General features: G+C 47.2%; 1 protein-coding gene across 2 annotated transcripts in view; it reads right to left on the minus strand.

The window, feature by feature from the left end:
* LOC146839433 (transmembrane protein 176B-like) overlaps positions 1-25,565 on the minus strand; it is an 89,170-nt gene that overhangs the window by 38,226 nt on the left and 25,379 nt on the right. For both annotated transcript variants that reach the window (XM_085651483.1, XM_085651484.1), the window contains exon 2: positions 13,764-13,982. In XM_085651483.1, coding sequence (XP_085507609.1) covers positions 13,764-13,973 — 210 coding nt within the window. In that variant the 5' untranslated portion in view covers positions 13,974-13,982. The remainder of the gene's footprint in view (positions 1-13,763; positions 13,983-25,565) is intronic.

Raw genomic sequence — 25,565 nt, forward strand, 5'->3', positions numbered from 1 at the left:
AAACTGCTTGACCCATTTTCACTAGATACCTCCTCCAGTCTCAACTCACTCCTTCAGTCCTCCATCTGGCACAATCGTCGTATTTTGATTAATGGGAAGCCCATTTATTGGAAGTTATGGAGGCAGAAAGGTCTTCTGTGGGTTTACCAACTTTATCAAAATAACGCGGTCTTGTCTTTCTCTCAAGCGGAGCTTGAGTTTAGTCTCCCCTCCTCTTTTTCCTATAAATATCTCCTGTTGTGATTAGCTTTGATCTCAGCTGTTCAAGCCGTGCTCCCTGAGGTAACTCCCCCATTACCTTCCTCTACTAGCTCTCTCACGTTTTTTAGTTCTGACCCTAAAGCCTCTGCAGTTTACAAGCATTTACATACATTGCCTTGCATCAGGGACAAAACCATGATTGAACTGGATTGGGAGCGAGACCTTCAAATCTCCTGGCCCACCTCAACTCGGAATAATATTTGGCTTAAAATCAAGAAGACATCTAGAGCCACTAATACCATGCAGACACTTTTTTTCATTTATAATAGACTGCTCTTCACCCCCTCATTTTTACATAAAATTAATGCTGTATCCCCTGATGCTTGCTGGTCCTGTTCCTCTCCACACGCAGATCTAAAACATTTGCTTTTTTTTGCCCTTTTGTCCAACTTTTTTGGAAGAAGGGTTGGAAACAAATCTTTCATCACCCAGCTCCCTTCTCTTTTGCCAATATTTTTTTGGGCTCCCTGTCTGAAAATTGGCTGGGCTGTTCCCTACCCTTACGTAGTTTGGATTTACTGTTAGGCACGGCTTTTCAACAAGTTACCAAACATTGGAAGACTCTGTCTGTATTATCATTTCAGGCTTGGTGGTACTCTGTGTGCTACAACCATAAATTGGATACGGGTTTATGTTTTTCCAGTCTCCCTTGCCCCTAAACGATCACTCTTATGGTCACCAGTTACCGACTTTATTGATTGTAATGCTAAGCTTTCTTTTGCACGTAATGTCTCCGACCAAGAGGTGTTGAAACCCCCTTGACATTCCTATTTGTTCTTATGCTTAATAATGTTCATAATGTTATATTCGATGTATTTTGCTCAACTTTATGATATATTACCAGACCTACGCTGTTATTTTCTTGCTTTCTTTGTTAGATATTGCTTTTTGCTTTCTTAGCTGTGTTAATCCTTGATTCCTAGGAATGTAATCTGTCTGTACCAATACCATTTCTCCCCTTCCCACTTTCTTTCCCCTTTCCTTTCATTTTCAATAAACTTTGCATTTTTTAAAACTTAAAAAAAGAAAATCACTTTCTGAAAGGTGGTACTCATCCAACCTTAGGCTCCAAAAAAGGAAATGTAAATCGTTAGGACACAAATGGAGAACTGCTAAAGACCTGAACTGCAAACTATCTTATAGAACTGAACTAAAGAACTACCGCACAGCCCTTAAACCAGCAAAGAAAGCATATTTCCTGAAAAGAATTGAAGCAAACGGTAATTCAAACAAAGAACTATTTAAAATTGTGAAGGAGCTATGTAAACCAGTGGGCCTGTCACAAACTATGACCCCATCGGCAGACAAGTGCAAGAGAGTTAGCAATTTTTCCCCCTACAAAATTAACCAAATGTACTCTACTTTTAATAAACAGCCCTCCCCCGAGGACGCTGACTGGGAAACCCTGGAACCCCATGCTGGTGCCCACTCTCATGTAGGAAATGTTGTCCTTTTCATGAAAGAACAAGTTGCTAAAGAAAGTCGAAGGTCAAATCGGGGTCTCTGCTCGATCCCTGTCCACATTTTATCTTTTCTCACCATATACCAGTTGTTTGCCCCTATGTAACACAAATTTTTAACCACTCATTAGATGCTGCTGTGTTTCCGGAGTCTTGGAAATTAGCTATTGTATCCACCTGGCAAAAAAAGCCGGCATAGAGATCACCAATCTAAAAAACTAAAGACCTATCTCACAACTTCCCTATTTGTCCAAAGTTTGAGAGATTGATAAACCGACAATATATCGACTACTTGGAGACAAATGAGTTTCTAGACCCCACTCAGACTGGCTTCAGGGCTTCCAATGGCACCGAGGCCCCTCTGCTGGCTGTACTTGATAACATCAGACTTCTGCTGGACCAGGGTAAAGCCGCCACCCTGATCCTTTTCGACTTGTCAGCAGCATTTAACACCATTTCACAAGACCAATTGTTAGGAACTTTATATAAGAAAGGGCTCCACTCTAAAACCCTCCAATGGTTCGACTCTTTTCTGCTGAATCGAACGCAATCATTACAAATGAGCTCCTTTTCCTCCAACTCCAAAACCATCAAATGCGGTGTTCTGCAAGGAGCCTCCTTTAGCCCAACCCTATTTAACAGCTATGTCACTCCCCTGGCTACGATTGGTCGGAAATGGAGTTTCAGGGTCTGGTCATATGCCAATGATACCCAGCTGCTGATTGTGTTTGAGGAGAATTATGAGACCACCAAAAATAATCTGGGCCACTGCCTCTCAGAAACAGCCGACTGGATGTCAGCCCACTGCCTGAAACTAAATGCCGACAAATCAGAAATATTGCTCTTTGGCAAAGCACACTCAGTCTCAGGCACAACCTGGTGGCCCCAGCCATTGGGCACTGCTCCGGGGCCTAAGCGTGTAGTAATAAATCTGGGAATCCTGCTAGATAATGCACTAAACAGGCAGGACCAAGGCGGAGTTCCCTGTGATAAATGTTTGGCCACGCTAAAATTACTTTTTATGTGAATCCCTTTGAAATGGAGGAAAACCATTACCCAGGCTCTACCGACCAGCAACCTGGACTACGGGAATGTGCTTTATGTTGGCATGGCCGACTATCTTTTTTCCAGTCTACAGGTTGTTGAGAATGCTGCAGCCAAACTGGTTCACAACAAAACCAAATACAGTTTGGCCTTGGCCTGCCTGAAAGAACTACACTGGCTGCCTATCAGACAAGAGCCAAGCTTAAGCTCTTATTCTACGCGCACAGAGCATGGTAGAAACTTAGCCCTAGCATACTGCAGGACAAATTGGAATTCTATGTCCCCTCTCGCGACCTTATATCAGGCAGCCATGCTCAAGCCAAAGCCCCATACATCAAAAGAGTTAGAGCAGGGGATCACTCCTTTACCTATCTGCCAGCTTCCTACAGGAACAACATCCTGTTAGATCTTCGTCTTACTGAGGATCATATGAGACCATCGCGAGCGGTCACGAGCATACGCGACCACTCGCAATGAGAAACCTGACCTCCTCGCGTTGAGAATCTCGCCGAGATGTTCATTTTACATGCTCGCGATCGGCAACTTGATGTTGCTGATCGCGAACAAGGAAAAAGTCTCGCCGGGATGTCATTTTGCTTGCTCGCGGTCGCCAACTTGATGTTGAGGACCGCGAGCAAGCAAAAAATGACCGCTGCACTACGCAATGCTACGCTACGCATGTTTGCACTGTGCTACGTGCAATTCGCGTAGTGCGAAGTAGCGCAAATTTCGCAAACTACGCGAGCGTAGCGTAGTGCTTTGGCCAGGCTTACTCCAGAGCCGATGTATTTATCACATTTCACTTTAAACAGTTTACTGTCTAACCTAGTGCCATGCTATCCCCTAGGATGAATGTTGCGCTTTACAAAATACAAATGCAAGCCTAGAATCAAAACAGAAGGGCGTGACTACCAATGAAGAGATGGCATCAGCGAACAGTGCCAAGCACAATGCACCGCTAGCCAAAAACAGCGACATGGATGTACTAAAACCAAATATTAAGTAAGGTTGTCTGAAGGAACTCCGAGCAGGCAGACTTTCACCCGCAGGTTTTCGACTTAGCTATAGTTTGAAAAGAGTTGTTAAAAGAAAATCAAAAAAACTCCTTAAGGTCTCAGTGCACTCAACAAAATCCTATACAATAGAAAAAAAAATGTTTTGATGCTCTCACTAACCTTACTGGGTGAGTTAGTGTGCAATATCACAACTAGATGAAATGAAACCCCCCAGAAGTAAACGTTACCAAGTCTGCAAATATGCTGTCTGGCCCGAGGGTTCGCCAGCCCTAAGTGGCCCGACTCCTTTACCGCTCAACAGTGTGGGCCTCCTATTCCTTTTAGAGATAAACTATTCAAGTGTGTTTTTATTTTATTATTATTTTTGCAATTTTATATAGCGCCTACATGGCCCCAAGGCATCAGAGCACTCTACAACAAGTAGGATACAAGGGTTAAAGCAGGTCACAATCATAGTAAATAAACTCGGACCTTTACATCAGTGGGTGTGTGCAAGAGTTATCACAAGAAACAGTTACAGGAAATGAGATGGGGAAATACACATTTAAAGCATCGATTTAGATGGTGGAGGTCATATAACTAGGGAATGCCAGATCGCAGTAGGGAGAGTACTTAAGTCCAGTCAAGGGTGAATTGACCAAGATGTCTGTCAAAAAGGAGAAGCTTGAGAGCCTTTTTGAAGGTTGCTGGGCAGGTGGTTGGACAGAGGGAAGGAGGCAGGGAGTTCCAGGTTCTAGTAGCACTTCCCAAGAAAGAGTGGTTCATGTATCATTCGACTAAAAGCATTCAACTAAAACCAGCAGCGGGGACTGGGCATTTCTGGGACCCCTATTTGCCACAGAGATTTTCATCTTCTTGTTTAGATAGGAGGATGAGGAGGAGTGCAGCGCTCTGTGGGTAATGCAAGTGATTTAGATTGGGCCCGTTCTTCAATGGGGAGCCAGTGGAGGATTAGCCGCGCAGGGGAAATGTGGTCAAATTTCTTGAGACCTAAAACAAAGCACGCTGCAGCATGTAGTGCTGCCCTCAGTCAACCTAGGTGAGCCTTGGGAATGCTTGAGAGAAGGGCAATACCACAGTGTAATCCAGAGAGAATGAGAGACTGCACCACTATTTTGAGGTCTTGTTCTGCAATAAATTGTCTGATGCACCAAGGTTGCCCAAGTTGGTGTCGTGTACTGTTAGCCATGCCATGGCTGTGAAGATTGAGATGATTATCAAGGGCGATGCAAAGTGATATGACACTCTGGACAATGGCAGAGCAGCCATCCAGGGCGGGAAGTTTGGCCATCCATTCTTGTACTGGCGGTTTTGCCTTCGAAGGTGAGATCAAAAGGCATTCTGTTTTAGTTGAGTTGAGTTTTAAATGGCGGTAGGACATCCAGTTTTGAATCTATAAGATTGTTTTTAAAAGCAGGGCAACATTTTCCAGAGATTGGATTTTTAAGTATATTTGGGTGTCGTTGGCGTAGACGAGGATCCCAGAGTTTCTAAGAATCAGACAAAGAGGTTTGAGGTAGAGATTAAAGAAGGTTGGGGAGAGGATTGAGCCTTGAGGGACACCTTGGAGAATACTGGTCTCTAGAGCGAGTTGCCTAATTTCATAATTTGGAAACGTTTGGATCAGGAAGAGGAGAACCAGTTGAGGAGAGTGCCTCCACATCCCATGAGAAGTTCAAGAGTACGAAGGAGGTCCAATGGTTGACATTGTTGAATACAGGAGATAAATCCAGGAGGACAGGGAGGTAGGAGTTGCTGGAATCTAAGAATCTGAGGAAGTCATCAACTATTTGGAGGATTGCAGTTCCTGTACCGTGACCCTTGCGGAAACCTGATTGGAGAGAGTCTAGGAGGTTGTTTGCTGTAGTGTATGAGGCTAGTTGGGACACTACTCAACTTTCGTTGACTTTGCTTGAGAATGGGAGTGTGGCAATTGGGTGGTAATTGTTCAGGTTCTCTGGGTGGAGAGTTTGTTTTTTCAAGATAGGGGGTGATTTGACACATTTTTAGTCGTTCTGGGAAGAGGCCCTGTTTGAGAGAGAGGAGTTCACCATGGGTCCCTTATAGGTAAAAGGTGTGTGGCCATAGATTTGCTGATGGAACCTGGAATGTCATCCTGATGGTGGTTTGAGGATTTTACTTGGAGATTGTTCGTAGAAGGTCCTGCTAGAAAATTGGAGAGAAGGATGACCATGAGTGTGGTGCCGTCCTTGGTGCGGTCTCAACCAAATCTAGGGAGTCATTGATGGGCAGAGAGATATGGATTTCGCTAACTTTTTTTAATCAAAGAAACCCACTTAGTCATTCCAATGGTCCTTGGATGACTTAGGAGCCGGAGTGGTGGAGGGGTTATTAGTCTGTACAATGATCTCAAACAGGCACTTCAGTCTATATTTTGCATAATTCACAAAGGCTCCGATATGGGGTGATTTGTCTCAGAGGATTCGGTCTTTGTATTTTTTTCACGCTTTGCGAAGCTTAGTCAAACTCAGGTGAGATGGCGATTGCCTCCATTCTTTCTTGCATTTTCTGATAAGCATTCTTTCTTCATAAAGTTTTTGAGAGATTCATGGCCTGGAGTGTTTTGGTCTCGATAATTTGCACCTCAGAGGTGCACATTTGTTGAGAAGGGATTCCATGCAGGAGTTGTATTTGTTGGTGGCCTCGTTTATGTCTAAATGAGGTCTGATCGAGATAAGGGTGGGAAAGGCCACAATGGTCATGGCTTCTGTGTCAAGGTTGGATGTGTCCCTGTACCATATTTTCTCTTTCTTGGGTTGTCCATAGGTTTCGGTATGTGAGCCAGTTAGGGAGAAAGGAACCTGCATGTGATCAGACCAATCGACTGGGATGGGGTTGTGTGTCCTTAGGTTGGGGGTAGTTGGAGATTATCAGATCCAGAATGGTGCCTTTGTGGTGCTCAGGTTTATGGCAGTGTTGCTGGAGATCATTGGTATTGAGAAAGGAAGTGAAAGTGTTCACAAAACCGTTGCCCCCGCCTCCCCAGTGGATATTGAAGTCACCAAGAAAGATATTGTTGTCTAATCTAATAAATTGCAAGGTGAAGAAATACATGCAGTCCTCGATGAAGGTGTTGGTTTGACCAGGTTGGTTGTAAATCACATTCAATTTGATATTGGAGGTAGTAAAAGTGAACAGTTCTACCGAAATGCATTAAAAATGAGTGAAAATGACTCGTTGGGAGGGTTGGGCATCTCAGGGAGTTTTGGTGAATGAGTGCAAGACCTCCACCGCCCATCTTCCTGGTTGCGATGTGAAATGGAGTAGTTGGGAGGAAGAGTAACATCTAGAGCATGGTTAGATGAGACATTGAGCCATGTTTCTGTGAGTATCAGGATGTCAAAATTATGAGACTGGATCGAGTCAGATATCTCTAAACAGTGTCTGACTGCAGACCGACAACTGTGGGGCATTCAGTTTAGTGAGAAGCGGTTGTCTTTCTGACTTGGTTGTTCCAGGAGGGTAGTTCAGGTTTGTATGAAGTTAAGAGGGGATGAGCGTGCCTTGGGATGGTGTGTGTGCGAGTTTGAATGCGGTCAGAGATGATGATGGGAATCAGGTGTCCCCCTGCGAGAAGATATGAGAAGGGGGTAGCAGAATTTGAACCTGTGTCACTCTTTAGGAGAGGGAGTAGGCCTGAGTTGCCTAGTTTGGGTCTGAGTAGGCAGCTGCCTCTTGGTATGTTGGAAGGATGTGGGGGGAGGGTCTGCAATTGGTGAGGAAGGTGGCAGTGACGAGACAACAGAGAGACACTTAGATGCAATAGAGCTGAAGTGAGGGCGCCCCTTCTTTGAGAGAGGTGCAAGAACGAGGAAAGGAGCTTATTGAGCAGAGGACAGTTATCTTCAGCAACTGTGGTACGACTGGGGTCGGCTATCAGGGACAGAATCTAGGGTGTTGAGGTGCAGGTAGGGGAGGATGCTGGTTGTTGGTATCTGGTGTTGCGAGAAGTTAGAGAAGGGGGCGAAGAGGGTAGGGAAGAAGAGGAGACATATGGGCAGATGGAGGGGATGAAATAAGGGTGGCAGCGGCAACCAGGGGGGTAGAGAAAGGTTTTTAGTTGGTTGGAGTGGAACGGTGCGGGATGGTCTGTGGGGGAGATGTTAAAGGTCTGGTACTGGTGGAGAGCTATGGGTTGCAGGAGGCAATAGGATTGTACGAGAGTCTGGGGTGAGAGGTGTTGTCTGGGTAGATTGGCGGGGGAGGAGAATGGGTGAGGGGAGGTTTGGAGGGATGGAGCGGGAGAGCACAGAGAGTCGACAGAGGGCCTGAGGGTGGGATAAATTCAATCAATTGTGGCCAGGATTGTGTTGTTGGCTTAGAACATATTGTAAAAGGATATAGAAAGGTTGCCTGAGAGGCCAAAGGAGGAAAAGCATTCAAATTTGCGTCCAAACGGGATGGCAGAGAGAGATGAGGAAGGGAGTGTATTGCTTAGGGACCTGATCCAAAGGTCAGTGTCGTGTCTGGAGATGAGGAGAAGGTCAGTTTTGAGAGAGCCTTTGCGTTGGCAATGGTATTTGTCTGCGAAGAGGGCTTCTGGGAAGTCCCTCAGGGTCCTATGTTTCAGGTTTTTCTTTGTGTTTTGGATAGATAGACATATGGCCTGATGGAGGGGATGAAAAAAGGGTGGTGGCAGCAGTTGGGTTGGGAGATAATGATTTGTGGGAAGTTGGGGGGAACGGAGCAGGGATGGCCTGTAGAGGGGGAAGTTCAAGGTCTGGTATCGGTGCTGCGCTATGGATTGCAAGAGGCCTATCGGATTGTAGGAGAAGCCGAAGTGAGAGGTGTTGTCTGAGTGGACCACCAGGGGAGGAGAATGGGTGAGGGTTGTTAAGGAAGGACAGAAGAGGGGGTATGGGGGGCATGGAGGGTCGACGAGGGCCTGTGGGTGGGATAAATTAAATCAATTGTAGCCAGGTATGTGTCGTTGTCTTGGAACATGATCTTCCCATTGTTGTAAATGGCTATAGAAAGGTTGCCCGAAAGGCCATAGAGGGGAAAGCATCTGAGTTTGTGTCCAAAGGGCATGTTAGAGAGAGATGAGGAAGGGGAGTATTGTGTAAGGACCCGATCCATAAGTCCGTGTTCTGTGTGAAGATGAGGAGGTCAGTTTTGAGGGAGCCTTTGCGTTGGCAATGTTATTGGCCTGTTAAGAGGGTTCCTGGGAAGTCCTTCAAATTTCAGGTTTTTCATTTGTAAAGATGTGGGGGGTATTTGAGCTTAAGAGCTTTGGTGCCAGATCTGGAAAGGGGCAATGGGGGAGCTGATGGCAACGGGTATCGTTGTCATGTTGGAGGCTGATGCCAGTTGGGAGGTTATAGGTTTGAACTAGGTTAAAGATGGTCATCAGATGGTCGTCCACAGCCTTGCGAAGTGAACTGGGTTTTCAACATTCAAAGGAGACCTCATGTAATAGTCTTAGGAAGAGCGGTAGATGAAACTGGGATTAGGATCCTGGAGTCATCGATATGATGAGTTGGTGGGATTGGCCAGTCATCTGAGGTATGCTGGCCTAATTTGTTGGAGTCCTGATGCTATATCTGTGGTATCGTTACAGGACCCTGAACAAGGCGTAGCAGGCTTCAACAAGGCGGGGTAGCTGAGATGTATGTAAAGGAGGGGAGGGAGGTTTGCATCTCGTTTGAGGAAAAACGCTGTATTGCAGGTTATGTTGAGGTCTTTTCCTGGAAGTGTCTCCCCGATGGCCATAATGGAGTCAGGAAGGCCGATTTGGGAAGTGAGCTGCCAGGAGATTCTAACCTGAAAACCGAGAACCTTGGAGTTTTTCTTCTGTGGTTTGAAACCAGCTAGTGGCTGGTACAGCCAAACCTGTATTTGAGGCCCTGGTCTTTCAGGCGACGTCTCACAGCACTGTTATAACAGAGCATCATCCCGCCCTATGGCAGCACTCTCACCTTTGCATGCTGCGGCACTTCCAGCACAAGGGGACAGTATGGGTAGGCAAGATGCAAGGTTCATAGCAGCACTTTCTCGCGTTGTTATACTCCTCTTGTGAGGACTGTATTGTGAAGTGAGAGGAAGCCACTCTGAAATTCAGGTTCACCGACTTAGGAGCCCATATCCTCTGTCTCTCAACGGTGGTGTGTCGGGGGCCTACGAGCAGCCACTTCCCAGCCTCTAGAAAAGATAGGCACAGATTATCCTCTGGATCCCTGCCTCATTTCAGGGCACCTGCTACTTCCCGGAGGAGCCATCTCAGAGCTCAAATGCTTCCTGTCAGACCTCTGCAGCTGACATTATCAGAGCTCCTATAAAACCCGGTATTTGTAAAGCGTGAACTGTACACCTGTTACGGTCTCAAGGCACTGGGGGCTGTCGGGGAGATTAAGTGAGCTCTTGCCCAGAGTCACATGATACTGAGCTGATCTGCCTCCTGCGCTGGGGATCGAACCTTGAGCCCTGCGCTCCAAAGTCAGACACCCTTGCCGCTACGCCACACCTCTATAAAAAGGGGGGTGGGAAACAGACATGCTGATTAGCCCAAACAAATCAATGCAGTCAGATGCCTGCCCAGTTCAAAAAGCCATGCCTCCGTTAGACTAAACACCTTCATCTTGGACTGACAATGCCTTTTTCACTTCTTAGCCAACTGGTATCTCCTGTACCAGGTTTTAATTTCAAAATGCTACAGGTGATATAGGCTGCTAGACCCATCTTTCAAAGAATTCCTGAACTTCTCCTGGTCATAATGGAGAACAACACATGGAATGTGTTGCCCGTGTTTAGACCCAAACTATAATTTTCTGAATATCCTGAACCAGCACAACTATGGTTTTCCATCTCTTTTGAAATTGAGATAGTTGGTTGCAAGGGAAAAGATGGCACGATTTCCAGTGTTTAGCCGCTGAGAGTAAAAAGGAGTGCCCACCGATGCATTTTTGTTTTATCTCTGGTGCATGAAAGAATTTAGCTGTAACTTCACTCCATGATGCACCAGGTAAATTACTTGTATCTAATATCTTTTGAGTTCCACCACATGTGCACTCCACACTTCAGGGTACCAGATCTTTAGGCTGCGTCCTGTGTTAAACTCAAATGCTCTTGTGTGGACAACATTTGGCTGGTATAGGTAATGTTTTTGTTGCTTCCTTGGGTTGGACCTTCTGTAGCTCTTGGGTAGAACCCATGGTCTCATAAGTCTTTGGTGCATCCTGGTCTTCACCGCCCCTGCTCCGCTCCTGTATTTACTCCACAGGCTCCTACATGTCTGTGTTTGGCGTCACCACTGGTTCTTTCACTTCTCGCCACTCTTGGGTGGGCTCCTTAGATGAACGCACTTGGACAGCATCCAACAGTCTCACTGCCTTCTGTTTGAGGATCACCCGTTTTCTTACCTTTGCGTGGGGTCCCCTCCCTGTCCTTTGAGTACTTTCCATTATATTGCAAAACTTGCTTAGTTGCCTCCTTATATTTCACGCTGGTGCTCATAGGTGGACTTCAGACTTTTATTCCTGCATTTTGGGGTCACCTGGTGCTCCTCTCAGTTACACAGTTGAAACGTCTGAGTGAATTCCTTCCATCAGTATGCCCAGTGGTCTTCTGCTTCTTGGTTTGCAAACCTGAGCTGCGCAGATACTTATTCTGAGAAATCCCTGTAATTATAATACTGGATTAGATTGTACTCCCAACAATCTATGGCGGACCAAGTAGGTTATTTATAAGGCTCTACGTTAGAACTGACATAATAACCGTTTCTCAATAGTCTCAAAGTAGTCTTATTATTATTTGTTGGTATCTTTGTGCCTCATTTTTATGGTCACACTGCTCTTTTCTAGAGGTGTTTAATTGAATCTTCATTCAGTTGTTGGTCACTTGTACTTACGCAACGGCTGGTGGCAATAGGAGTTAGTGACACTGCGCTAACCCTTCCCACCTCCTTTCTGACAGCCAGAGAACTGAGGGTGTGCTGGGATAATCTAAAATCTGATAAATACTGTCTCCCCTGTGGAGTGCCACAGGGGCCAGCACTCTCGCCTATGCTGTTCAATGTCTACATGACACCATCAGCCGATCTAATTAAGGATCGAGGCTTTTTGCTAGTATCGAATGCTCAGGATACGCAAATAATAATTTCCATCTCCTCTTTGGCAGATACAGTGTCAGCCAGATTCTACAGTTCTCTTGGGCACATCTTGGAATGGATGCGGAAGAACCATCTAAAATTAAATACGGATAAGACGGAGGTAATGGAATCTGGAAATTGTCCTCCTATTTTGAATACCGCTTGGTGACTGGCAGTGTCTGGAGTCTGTCCGGTCCCAGTAGACAAGAAGAGAAATCTAGGCAATGTATGTGATGTCCAGCTCAATCTTTCAGGGCAGATTATTGAAGTGGCATCGGCCTGCTACTTCCTTTTAAAAATATTACGTAAAATCCTACCATTTCTTCTGCTGGAGCTGAGGAAAACGGTCTTGGTTGCCCTTATCCTGTCCCGTATAGACTACTACAATGCCTTATACCTAGGCATCGACAAACGTCAACTATCAAAATTGCAATCTGTACAGAACGTTGCAGCTCGAACCTTGCTGAATATCCCTAAATACAATCCTATCTCCAGTGCTATTAGGAGTCTCCACTGGCTTCCAGTTAAGCGGCGTACAGAGTGCAAGGCTCTGTGTCTGGTTCACAAAGCCCTGTACGGAGGAGGGCTAATGGACTATCACAAACTATTCCAATGGTATACCCCCCACCGGAAGTTAAGTTCGGCTAAGAGAGCTTTGGTCCGCTTTCTCTAAAATTAACAAGACAAGATGGGGAGGCAGATGTCTCTCCTATCTCGTGCCCAAGCTCTGGAATGGGCTACCATTCAACATCAGGAGCTAATCCTCTAGATCCCAGTTCAGGAGCTCGGTTAAAACCTGGCTCTTCCCCTCCCAGGAATGACTGAACATCCCCCTGAATGCGCTGCATCTCTCTGCTTTCCCTAGCGCCAGGACGCCTCGGCATTCATGCGCTTTATAAGCTCTTTCCTTACCTACTTGCTTACTTCCATTGATGACTCTAATCCTTCAGGTAGTTGCAATAGATTGTTACACATCAGTGTTGGTTGTGTCCTTGAGTGGTACAACACCATAGGTGGGCTCCTAATATTAATATACTATCCTGGTCAGGTCTCTTAACAACAGATGTGAGTGAGTGTTACCTGCCACCCCCAGCGCACCTTGAACTAGTCTCAAATGAAGACAATTGTGTGGCTACACCCCTCTCAAACTGGCCAGAAATAGACACCCATCACTTTTTTCCACTAACCTGGCGTCTCGCTCAACCAACACTCTCCCATAGGCAAGCTCTTCCTTCCCTCATTCAATAACCATAAGAACCACCCTTTCTCACAACTACTACTGGGATGGCCACCTTCGCCCAGCTCTGCAATGGTCCTTGGACCGCGCCAATAGACACAACCTGAAGAAAACATGTGAACCCGCAAACTGTTCCTCAGGCCACTCTCCTCGTTCACCCCACTCTCTTGCCATGTACACATAACACAATGCAATCAATTGTACCCTTTCTCAACTCTCCGAACCACTCTGTTCCCACTTTCTCTACCACAAGCCAGAACAATTGCTTTTCAACCCTCTGATCCTCCTCATGCACCTTATCTTCTGAATCCATCTTCCATGCCCACAGTCTCACTTTTAAAACAACTCCCCCATCCACATCTCCTTCATCGAAGCCCTCCTTGTCCTCTGTTGCTTTCTCCAGAGCATCCCCAATGCTACCTGCTCCCTCCTCCCTCTAGGGGAGGAAAGACTTACGCCATCAACTATCTGCCCCAGCCGGGAAGAGCATAAAGTCTACGACTTATCTTCATAGATAACACAAGCATGCCAGTTTACATCCCACCCTAGCATTCTAAAATGCCAGGATATCTCCAGACCACAGGTATCATGCCAGTCAACAGTCGAGAGCAAATGCCTGACATAATTGACTTACGCACCCCCAAGACCTTCTGCTCTCCTCTGGCGAAGGTGGCAGGGGCCTTATCAGCATCCTCAGAGGGGGTCTTCTGCCCCTTCCATGCGGCCTTGGCAGACTTCAGCAGGGTGGCCAGGCTCGAGGGCTGGTTGATGTTGATGTTAATGACAGTCGGCTTGGAGGAAACGCTCGCCACTTCGATTCCATTGACGCAGACGGTACTGGAAGACATGATGTCTGCCTGGAAGGAGAAGAGAGGAATACGTGAAGCTGGCAGTTCTAACCCTAAAATACAAACCCAACAATGGGCACAATATCCACCTGATCAAAAACACATGCCAACATCCCCCAATAGGCTAGGGAATGTCACTTCACGCCTTCTGCTAAAAAATGCCTCCATTTCAACGAAATTAATAAGGGAATTAATTTCCCAATTTTCCTTGAAATCTATCCATACTTTTTCCTAAAGCACTTTCATTTATGAGTAGGTTATTATCAAACATTTAATTTAGATGCGTAAAATCCACCAACTTTAGGACACCTCTCTACACAAGATGTGTGTTGGATGACAATGGTGGAGACTGCTCCAGCTCTTGGTGCCACTCCATAAAAAAAAAATATATATATATATAAATATATATATCAGCTTCATCCAAAAAGGGCACGGAGCACTCACTTCCAGACACGTTTTGTGTTAAATAAATTTTTTAACCCCGCGAGTGCTGCCTACCCATTTTGGATGAAGCTGGTATGCAATATGCCAGTCCCTACCCTCGCCAACGGTAGTGTTACATTCAGGGAGGGGTCCACCCTCCCGCCGAAGGCCTCGAAATAAGGCCGTAAGTGGCGCTGCTAAATAAACATACAGACGATGCTTTATGGCTTCGGCGCGGACTGCCATCGCAGCTCCGTCCATCTTTATTTAAGGGTGTGCTCACGCCGGCTGGCATGAGCGCAGGGGTGGGGAACGGCTGGCGTGTGCGAGCAGTAAACGCTAGTGCGCTATCTGTCACATCCCATCTCAACTCAGACCTTGACTGGATTCTTAAAATCTCGGGTTTCACTTACTTGACAGGAAAAGTCTCTCAGGCGGGTGTTCGGTGGAGGGTTTTCTCTCAAGGCGCATCTGGAAGGCCCCCGACCGGAGCTGGAGGCAGGAGTCGGGGTGCTGAGGTCTGTAGGCAGGTTGGGCGTCTCACGGGCGACGTCTGTGCTTGCCGGCCCGGCAGTCGCTTCTGGGTGGTGTTCGTTAGCCACTTGGCGCTCCTCTTGGTTGACCTCCATCTCCCCCGCGTGGGTCGTGATGTCAGCAGGAGGAGCAGGCCTGTCCACCTATTTGAACCATGAGATGTTGCGGGTTACTGTTTCCCCCTCCTTCTCGACAGTCACTAGGGTTCCTTGTCTGTTGACCACGGTCCAGTACCCTGGCTTGTACCAAGACCGGAACTTCCCTCTGGGCCTTCAGTCCTTCATGATGATGGTGTCTCCTTGCTGTAATTGACGGGATACTGCTCGTCTGGTTTGGCTGGCGGTGTTATTGCATTTCTCTCTCCTCCTGAATGCGCGATCTTCATCATAAGGGGGAGGGGACCATCCTGGTGCACTGGGAAGTCCGTCTCACCAGGCCCTATTGAACATCAGCGCCCAGGGTGCCTTCGAGTTGAGAAGTGTGGCGTGCTCCGATACACCCACAGGAATCTCTGCAGCTTTTGTTCCGGGTCACTTTGTTCCGATACTGCGATGCGAAGTGTCTTTTTCTTGTTCTCATGAGACGTTCAATCTCTCCTTTGCCCTGGGGCCACTGCGGGGTGATACGCTGGTGCTTGATGCCATGGTGGTGCATGAATTCGCAAAATTCGTGTCCTTGTAACAGGGGCCCGTTGTCGCTGCGGCACTCTTCCGGGCACCCGAACATTCCAAACATTTTCTCTAGGACTAGGCCGACATTCAGAAAAGCCGTTGAGTTCACAACTTCTACCACTGGGTACTTGGAGTAGCGGTTGATGAGGGCTAGTGTGACTCGCCCATCAGGAGAACTCCCAAAGTCCATGCTCACTTTCTCCCATGGGCTTTGGCCGCCTTCTTCTGTGTGGATCGGTTCTGGCCTTTCGGGCCCACTTGTTATTTGGCAGGACGGGCACTTCCGGACAGTCTCTTCCACTCGGGCATTTATCCCTGGGAACCAGACCTTTTCCCTCATGTGGGCTTTCTACTTCTCCACGCCCTGATCCTCTCCGTGGGCCAGTTGTGTTGCTCACTGCTGCAGGGATGCTGGGATAACTATTCAGGGTCCTCTGAGGAGAATGCCCCCTTGGGTGAGGCTTAGCTCGTTCCTGACCCTCCACTTGTGCATTAGATCTTCCTTCTCTGGGCTCGACCATGTGTTTGCTGACTGTAGGAACTGGCGCCACAGCCTTCCTTGGATGGTATCCCGAACTTTGGCCATGACGGGGTCATGCTCCACTGCTGTTGCTACTTCTTCGAGTGTCAGAGCTCGAGGGCATGTGAGTGCTGCGATCCTATCGAGGTGTGCCTCCGTGTCCTCATTGCCGGGTTCTTCACTCACATTGCTAGAGACGTCCGGGTGTCTCGACAAGAAATCGGCTGGGTTCTTGGTGCCGGGCCGGTATACCACGTCCATGTCGAAGTGTTGGAGCCCGATAGCCCACCTCTCAATTTGCGGCGGTGGTTGGGGTGCCAACCCCCTGAACAGTGGCACCAGGGTTTGGTGATCTGTGACAATGGTGAACGGGTGTCTACAAATGTACCAGTGAAAATGCAGGCAGCACCATCGAATGGCTAGTGCTTCTCTTTCAATTTGAGAGTACCGCTTTTCCGTCGGGGATAGGGCTTTGCTGGCGTACGCGAGGGCGGCCCATCGGCCAGGCTCCTGTTCCTGTGTGAAGACTGCCCCTAGGCCTACAGGGCTGCGTCTACCAGGATTTCGGTCTTCTTCGCGGGTTCAAAGTACACCAGCGTGGTGTGGTTAAGGAGGGCCTACTTGACGGCTCGAAACGCTGTTTTTTCAGCTGGGCCCCATTGCCACATGGCCTCAGCCCGAGTGAGATTCCAGAGGGGCTCTGCACATTTAGGACACCGGGTAATCCAACCAGGATCTCTTTGACGGCATTCTGGAATATCTCCGCGGCGGATGATATGCCGAAATTGAGCCGTTTGTACCTCCTGAGGCCTAGGTGGGTGCTGAACGTCGTTATGTACCAGCTGTCTTTGGCGAGGGCTAGTTGGTGATAGCCCGCATTTAGATCCAGCTTCGAGAACCACCTGGATCTGTTCAAATCGGCCATGATGTCGTCTATGGTCGGCGTTATGTGGCGTTATTGCCAGATAGCTTAAATTCGGGAGGCGCATGTCAATACAGAGTCTTATCTTCCCTGGTTGGTGAGGCTTTTCTGCGATTACCATGGGTGACACCCACGGTGTAGGTCCGGATACCTTCTCTATTACCCCTTCGAGCTTTTGTAGTTCCTCCTCTACTAGGGGTCAGAGGTGAAACGGGATTCTCCGATGTCTTAGCACTGTTGATGGGACGGCGGGGTCTATGTGGAGCCTGAGGGGGCTCTCTTTATCTTCCCCAGACCTTTGAACAAGTCTCTGAACTGGCTCAGTAATTCCTCCGTCTAGTCTGCCTGTACCCTTCTGGCAAATGTCACCAGTCGTAAGTCCTCAGCTGCATGACTGCTGATCAGTGTGTCTACTTCCTGGTTGATGACATGGATGTCAATGGTGATCTCAACGCTTCCTGACCGCACCGGCACGATCATTTTGCCTCGGAGGGGTAATGCCGAGTCACTGCCATACGCGAAGATCTATGCTGTCGATGACCTGAGTTCCGGCTTGGGTCTTAGTTTGTTGTACTGCTGGATCCCCATCACTGTCACTGATGCACTTGTGTCGATCACTGCATTGACCTCTGTTCCTGCAATTTGTACTGTGCAACGGGGTTGGGGCCGTTTCCTGCTCTTTAGGGCTTGGGTGAAAGAGACGAGGTATGTCTCCCCTTCGTCTTCTGATGTGGAATCGCCCTCTTGGTAGACTCTCTGTTCTCTCTTCTTCCCTCCTTGTTGAGACGTGAGTGAGACGTGCGATAGATGGCGAACCATCCTCCGCATTTGTCGGTGTCGGCCCCCTTCCTTCCACTGTGACTTCCTTCTGCACACTGATGCGAAGTGGTTCACGATGCCGCAGTTGGTGCAGGTTTTTCCTTGTGCCGGGCAGGACTGCGCAGGGTGTTCCTTATACCCACAGTACCCACACTGGTTCTTTGGGGTTTGCGGCTGTCAATCACGTGGCCTGTGGGGCTTGTCTCTCGTCCTTACTGCGTCTGTTCTTTCTGTCTTGACAGCGACGCTCTTTTCTGCCTCACGCACCAATGCCATGTCCATTTCTTCTGCTTGTGCTGCTGAGAGGTCATGCGATCGTGCCAGGACCAGAATGTCATTCATGGGTATGTTTGGTTGCCTGAGTATGAGACTTTGCTGCGTATCCCCAGAATTAGCTGGGCCCTGATCTCTTCCGCTGCTAGGTCTCCCACAAGGTGAGTATCGGCTAGCTCCCTGAGCCTTGCGTGGAAGGCGTCCACTGACTCACCCTCCCTTAGCTTGGCTTGCCTCAACTTGAAGTGTTCAAAATCTGGGTTCATTTGAGGGTCGAAATGAGCGTTTAACGTGGTGACCGCGGCACATGGCTGGGCCTAACCTGGGGTACGGCGCGCTTTGAGGGTCTCCTCCGTGGCTGGCTGGACTCACCCAGATTGTGAGGCTCCAAGTGCCTTGACCAAATAGCTGCTGGAGAGGGAGGACAGCGTCGAGTACTGTTGCCTAGTATCTGCTGCTGGGGCTGGGGTCGCGGAGTGGCAGGGACTGTGGCAGTATGTTCAAGCAGCGTTTCGGTCTGTGGGTACTACCCACATGGTACTGGCTCACTGAGGAGTTCCTGTGCCGGGTGGGAGCAGGCGTGAATTGCCTCCGCTCTTCGTCGCCAATGTTACTTTCAGGGAGGGGCCCACCCTCCCGCCGAAGGCCTCGAAATAGGGCCGTGAGTGGCGCTGCTAAAAAAACACACAGACGTTGCTTTATGGATTCGGCGCGGATTGCCGTCGCAGCTCCACATCGGGGTGACAAATGCAAAACAATAGTTGATGGACAGATTGCAGAACAATGTCATACATTCACCCCAGTACAGAGATCTGGGCCTAAATCCATCGTTTATTTGCTCACCATGCCATTCCAGTTTGAACCCAGCCATATGCAAATCAGTCTTGACCCTGTGCCTCATGGGAACAGTCCAGCCCGAACTGTCAAGTCAGGTCCTCCCTGGACTGAAAACAAGCATCCTAGGACCGGTTTTCGGGTTTCACCCATCTTCAGCCAGGATAGCTCGATTCCAGTGGCATGGAGAGCACGGGACCCACGTCTGGGAATACCCGTCCAACTTGGGGTGACAAATGCAAAAACAACAGTTGATGGACAGAATGCAGAAGAATATCATACATTCACCCCAGTACAGAGATCTGGGCCTAAATCCATCGTTTTTTTGCTCACCATGCCATTCCAGTTTGAACCCAGCCATATGCAGATCAGTCTTGACCCTGTGCCTCATGGGAACAGTCCAGCCCGAACTGCCAAGCCAGGTCCTTCCTGGACTGAAAACAAACATCCTAGGACCAGTTTTGGGGTTTCACCATCAGATTATCACATGGATGATGTCATCAGTAATGTCATCAGTGATGTCACTGACCATTTCATGAGTGATGTAATATGTGACATCATCAGCGGGGGTGTGAGTTATAGTTAGCTGAACTAACTATAACAGGGGAATTTCTATGGTTTTGTGCAAGTGAAATGTCCAACTAATTATAACTTTCCCTAAAACCCATGGTTTCTTCAGTGAATTTCTAAGGTTTTTTAAATGCTAATTCCTAACTATAACGTGCCTGAAACCTATGGTTTTTTCAGTGAATTTCAAAGGTTTTTTAAATGCTAATTTCTAACTATGCCTACAGAGATAGGACATGTGAAGAAAGAAGAAAAAACGCACAGAAAGAAAAAAAAGAAATGCAGAAAGAAGCAACAGAAGTCCTCAAAGACGAAGAAAAGTGCAGGAAGAAGGATAACGTGCAGAAAGAACAAACAGAAGAGCAGAAAGAAGCCTTAGTGCAAAATCATCCTGTACCCTCAACTTTTTCAGACGGATACTGGTGGTAACTGAGTCTGACTAACCAGTCCTAGAGCCAGTGCTATGTTAAAAGACACTCAGAACACAGTGAAAACACCTACATACACTAGGGAACACTATGCGTTGGTGTCCCCCTGTGATGAGCATGACCTCCTCTGTTAGCCCCTAGTATATAATAGGGCATGGGATTAAAACTACCTATTAAAACGCGCCACAGGGCATGTTTGCACACGACACCTCAGGCCCCGTCCCGTCCCCTCCCTTCCCCACTGTGTAAACACGCCCTGTGTACTTTTTAAGTTGGGAGATGAAGTCCCATTGAATCCTGAGGGTCCCTAGGGTCCAACTAGACCACTAGGTACCTCCAGTAAGCGCCACAGAGCTGCGTTGCATAAAGGTGTAAAAAGGGGCGTGGCCTCAGAACACCTGTCTGCAACGCAGCTCCCTGGCGCATACTGGAGATACCTGTTGGGCTAGTTGGCCCTCAGTATTGAAGGGGAATTAATGCCCCAACTTACAACTGGCCAGGGGGCGCGTTTGCAGAGTGCTGCAAGGAGGGGGCGTGGCCTCCAGCGCGATGCCGGTCCTTTATTTATTTTATTTTTTTAAGAAGGTGGGCTGTGTGGCCCCCCTTCTTTTTCTAATTTATTGGCCGCGGGGACCCAATCCCCCAGGGCCTGCACCCTCCCAAGGCCTTAATCGGCACCGGGGACCCCAACCCCCGGCTCATGGCCTTTATTTTTTATTATTCTTTAGGAGGGGGCTGCGTTGCCCCCCTCCTCAGGCCACTTATGGCCCCAGGGAACCCATCCCCCGGGGCCGGCCTTTGTTTTTTATTATTTAAAAAATATATATATTTATAGAAACACCTAGGACATGCTGGACAAACCGTATGTACCTATCACCATGACGATTTGCGTGATATTCATTAAAAGGTGACTATGCATACAATGAATCCACGTGGAATGTATTTACACCGCTAGTGAAGCTCTGACATGTCTGACGCCCTACCGTGCCTAATACCGGCGCCCCCGCCGGTGGGTACTCTCCAAGTAGACACCCTTGTTGTTTATTTATACAAACATGGGTAGCTATTGACGGGCACATTTAATCCACACGCACACCAAGCCATTCAAAGGGGATTCGACAAAAATTCGACCAAACTATGCAAGAAACCCCCTTCACGGTTAATAAAACCCACATCCACTGCCGGATGTGTAATACTTTTTATTTTACTCTCTGGAAAGGAGACGAACGTCACTTGAGAGTCACAGCGTGCTCCTGGCTGAGCCGAATGCTGTGTTACACCCACCAGTGCCCGTCGAGTGCCACACACCTCTGTGTTGAATTCCACCAGCTAGTGCGTATGCTATGACACTCTCTAGCCCATGTGCACTGTAACACCACCCCGTGAATATGTCATGCCACACTTGCCTTCGCACGTGTTATATTGCCCAATCTAACGGGCCTTCCTCGATGCCTATGTTATAACGCACAGCGCTATGCCATACATATTACAATCTGAGATCCACATCTTTGTCATAGTGCATATGCAACGTTACACTCCCCAGCACATATTTTATATTACAACTTTAGAGACTAGGTAGGTTACACAACACTGCCCTGTGCATATTACACTCCAAGGCGCATATCGCACAGCACGCGCTAGTGCCTGTGCTTTCCAATGAATCATTGCGCACAATGTATTGCATATTATATTTCACGCCCCGGTTCATCTTATATCACACTTTTGGTGCATAGTTTATACCATATACTATATCTAATTTTCATTTTCAATCGTGCTCTCAGGACTATGTTCTATATAACACTGCGTCCACCTACCCTTTTCACGGGCATTACATTTTGCGATGGGGGGTGGAGGGTCAGGGGGTGTTTCTGCCAAGTGAGCCCGGAGTCACAGTCAGAAACGTCCTCTTCTTCCTGAATAAAAGTGAGATTATGCTGCATACTTGTTCATATTTTAAGTAGTTCGCACAGACACACATTTTAAAAACAATAAAGTTCCTAATACCCACCTTCTCTGAACAGTTAGCTCGCTGCCTCATCCACCTCCTCCCTATCCTCTGTTGTCTGAGTCCATGGACTAGCCTCCTCCCTCCTGCCATGCATGGGCTGATGTGCTGACACTGCCCTCCATTTAGCATGATGTACCAGTCCACTCCTCCTGCCCTCCATTGCCCAATTCCATGGCCCATCATTGACCTCCTGCTTAGCCTCTGTGCTTAGCTTGCTGCCCTCCAATGTCTTTGTGCATGCCTCTGCTCCATCCTTTTTGGCCACCATGTTCCATGGACCTGCCACTCCTATCTACTCTGAGTGTTCTGTTGAGCTGCCACTCCCCTCCCACCTGCCTAGCATTGTCAGATGACTGTAACCTGTCCTTTACTGCCACACCCTTCTGCCCTCCCTGGTCTGTTGTGCTGCAACTGCTCCTCCTGCCTGGCCCGCGCGGTCTGTTGTGAGGCCCCTTCCCCTGAACTCTCTCGTCTGTGCCCAGGTCCTGACCCTCCCTTCAATCCTCCATGGTCCTTTGTGCATGCCCCTGCACCCTCCTTCTTGCCCATCATAGCCATTGTGCTGCCACTAACCCTCCCGCTTGCCATGCATGGTCGTCTGTGCTGCCATAGCCCCTCCCACCTTCCCCATGTGGTCAGCTAGCTGCCCCTGACCCCCTCCAACCTTCCCTCCATGGTTTGTGTGTATGCCATCATAGTCTCACTGTTGCTCTCCATGGTGTGTCTTGTTTCTAGTGCCCATCCTGCCTTACCTCCATGGTCATCTTGCTGCTCCTGCCCTGCCCCGTTGCCCCCAGCCCTCTGTTTCCATGTGCAGACCCCTATTCCCTCCCTCCTGGCTAGTCTGTTCCATTGTAATGCCCCTGATCCGTCCCTCCTGCCCTTTATGGTCTGTTATGCTGCAGCTTTCTCTCCTGTCTGTCCATTATGGTCAGCTAGCTACCATTGCCTCTTTCCCCTCTGTTCTCTGTTGTCCATGTGCATGGTCCTGACCCCTCCCTATTGCTTTCTATGGACTGTTGTGCTGCACTCCCGTCCCGCATGCCCTGTGTGGTGTATTGTGCTGCTGCAAACCCTGATGCCTGCCCTGTAGGGTCAGTTTGGTGCCCCTCACCATGTCCCTCCTGTCCTCTGTTATCCGAGTCCATGTCCCTACCCCAATTCCTCCTGCCTACCATGATCCAATGTACTATACTTGCGAACATTTTGAACTTGGTAAGAGGGAGATTTTGATAAAAGGTGATAACTGGGGTATTGATTTTCCCCTTTGAGTTACATTGAAAAAGAGGAGATTGTAGACAGGAGACAGATCAAATAAAGCCCATTTGAGCTTAAAAACATTGGACGTTTCCTGGCTGAAACGGTTCTGTTGGGATGTATGGTTGTAATACCACTGCCTTTTCCTTCTGTCCACAATGGTCTATTATATTGCCACAGCCCTCTTGCCAGTCCTGTATTGTTGGTTTGTTGCCCCTGACCCCTTTCCACTGCCCTCCATAGTCTGTTGTGCTGCCACTGCCCTTCCTGCCTGCCCAGTGTGGTCAAATTGTTGCCTCTGCACTCTCCTACCTGCCTTCAATTTTCAGAGTCCGTACCCCTGGCCTCTGCCTCTCAACAGTATCCCAATGAACAACTAGATTGCTAACATTCTATACTTATTACAAAAGTGTGGAACGCCTGACGTCATCTTGATGTAATCAAAACTGTAATACCTAGAGCATTTCCTTTAGAAATTACATATATGAGAGGGTCTTATTTGCATCAAAATTATGGTTAGTGCTCTAAAAAACTAAAATGAGGACATATTTTCTGAGTTTTCTAATAGCGACAAAGAACTTTTAAATTATTTGTAATCTTTATGTTTTTTTATCCAGTTGACCACTTGATTAAATGCTGCACTTAGGGGAGAGGATGTGGTGTTAATTCCAGAGCTGCAGACTTTGCAACTGGGGAACCAGGTTGGAGTTTCTACTTCAGCTCAACATTCTGTGATTCTGGTCAAATCACTTAATCTCCCCATGTCTACGACCAAAATGAAATTGATCTTGTGTGATGTAACCAATGCTCATGTAAAGCACTCCAATACCTGACAAGTCTGGACTATATAAAACTGCAAATACACAAAAAATAAGTGTTTTGCACACTTCTGTCATTGGGCTACATGTGGGCTACATCTGGGTGATATTTTTGCTGTATTTGGGCTCTTTTGTCTCTGGTGGCCATCTTGGGAGATTTATTTGTTATGAAGTTTCCTAATTTCCTCATTTACTGCAGTCTCCTCAGTAGGAAATGCTTTCAGTTTTTTACTTTGGTTCCATCAAGAAGGCATTCAGATGTGTCACACATTTGCCATAAATTCTGAATGTTAGCACTCTAGTTGCTCATTAGATCACTGTATTAAAGCTACTGCTCACCAGGGAATTCTGCTGCTGGTATTCAAAGTGCATATTTCAGTCTGCATGTCAGAATTTCTTTTTGAAATAGAAGAGGATTTGAGAAGTCAAAATGTGCCCTAATTTTTCTTTCTGCAGCACTAACCATAATTTCTATGGCAAAATGAACCCCCTCATTTTGTTCCTTTGTAAATTAAATGTTTTAAGTTTTACCACTTTATTCCAATCAAGATGGCTTCAGGTGTGCCATACTTTTGTCATAAGTAAGACTGTTAGCGCTCTAGTTGTTCGTTAGAACACTCTGGGACATTCTGTCATTGGGCTATACTTGGGCTACATCTGGGTGATATTTGTGCTACATTTGGGCTCTTTTGTCTCTGGTGGCCATTTTGGGAGACTTATTTGTTATGAAGTCTCCTAATTTCCTCATTTACTACAGTCTCTTCAGTAGGAAATACTTTCAGTTTTTTACTTTGATTCCATCAAGAAGGCATTCAGATGTGTCACACATTTGCCATAAATTCAGAATGTTAGCACTCTAGTTGCTCATTAGATCACTGTAGTAAAGCTACTGCTCACCAGGGAAGTCTGCTGCTGGTATTGAAAGTGCATGTTTCAGTCTGCATGTCAGAATATTTTAATGAAATAGAAGAGGATTTGAGAAGTCAAAATGTGCCCTAATTTTTCTTTCTGCAGCACTAATCATACTTTCTATGGCAAAATGAACCCCCTCATTTGGTTCCTTTTTAAATTAAATGTTTTAAGAGTTACCATATTATTCCAATCAAGATGGCTTCAGGTGTGCAATACGTTTGTCATAAGTATGACTGTTAGCGCTCTAGTTGTTCTTTAGAACACTCTGGGAAGCTGCAGTAGAACACAAAGGAATCAACTGACAGTCTCTGCCCTTGTTGGATGTACATGTTTTACTGAAAATGTCAGACTTCTTTCTCACATGACTGAGAAAGATGATGTGAATTTACAGAAAATATGCTCTCAGTTTAGCTTATAGATCACCTTCCAAACCTCTGTGGAAAAAGCATGAGAAAATAGTTTTCTCTCAAACATGATTCATGATATCACAGCAGAAGGCTTTTTCACATGGTAAAATCACCTTAGAACACACCACAATTCCTAAAATGAGTATGGTACCATCAACAAATGATTTATAATGTAACTAAAGTCTTAAAACCTTCTATT

This window comes from Triturus cristatus, chromosome 4_1 (assembly GCF_964204655.1).
Source record: "Triturus cristatus chromosome 4_1, aTriCri1.1, whole genome shotgun sequence".
In the NCBI taxonomy this organism is placed as follows: Eukaryota; Metazoa; Chordata; class Amphibia; order Caudata; family Salamandridae; genus Triturus; species Triturus cristatus.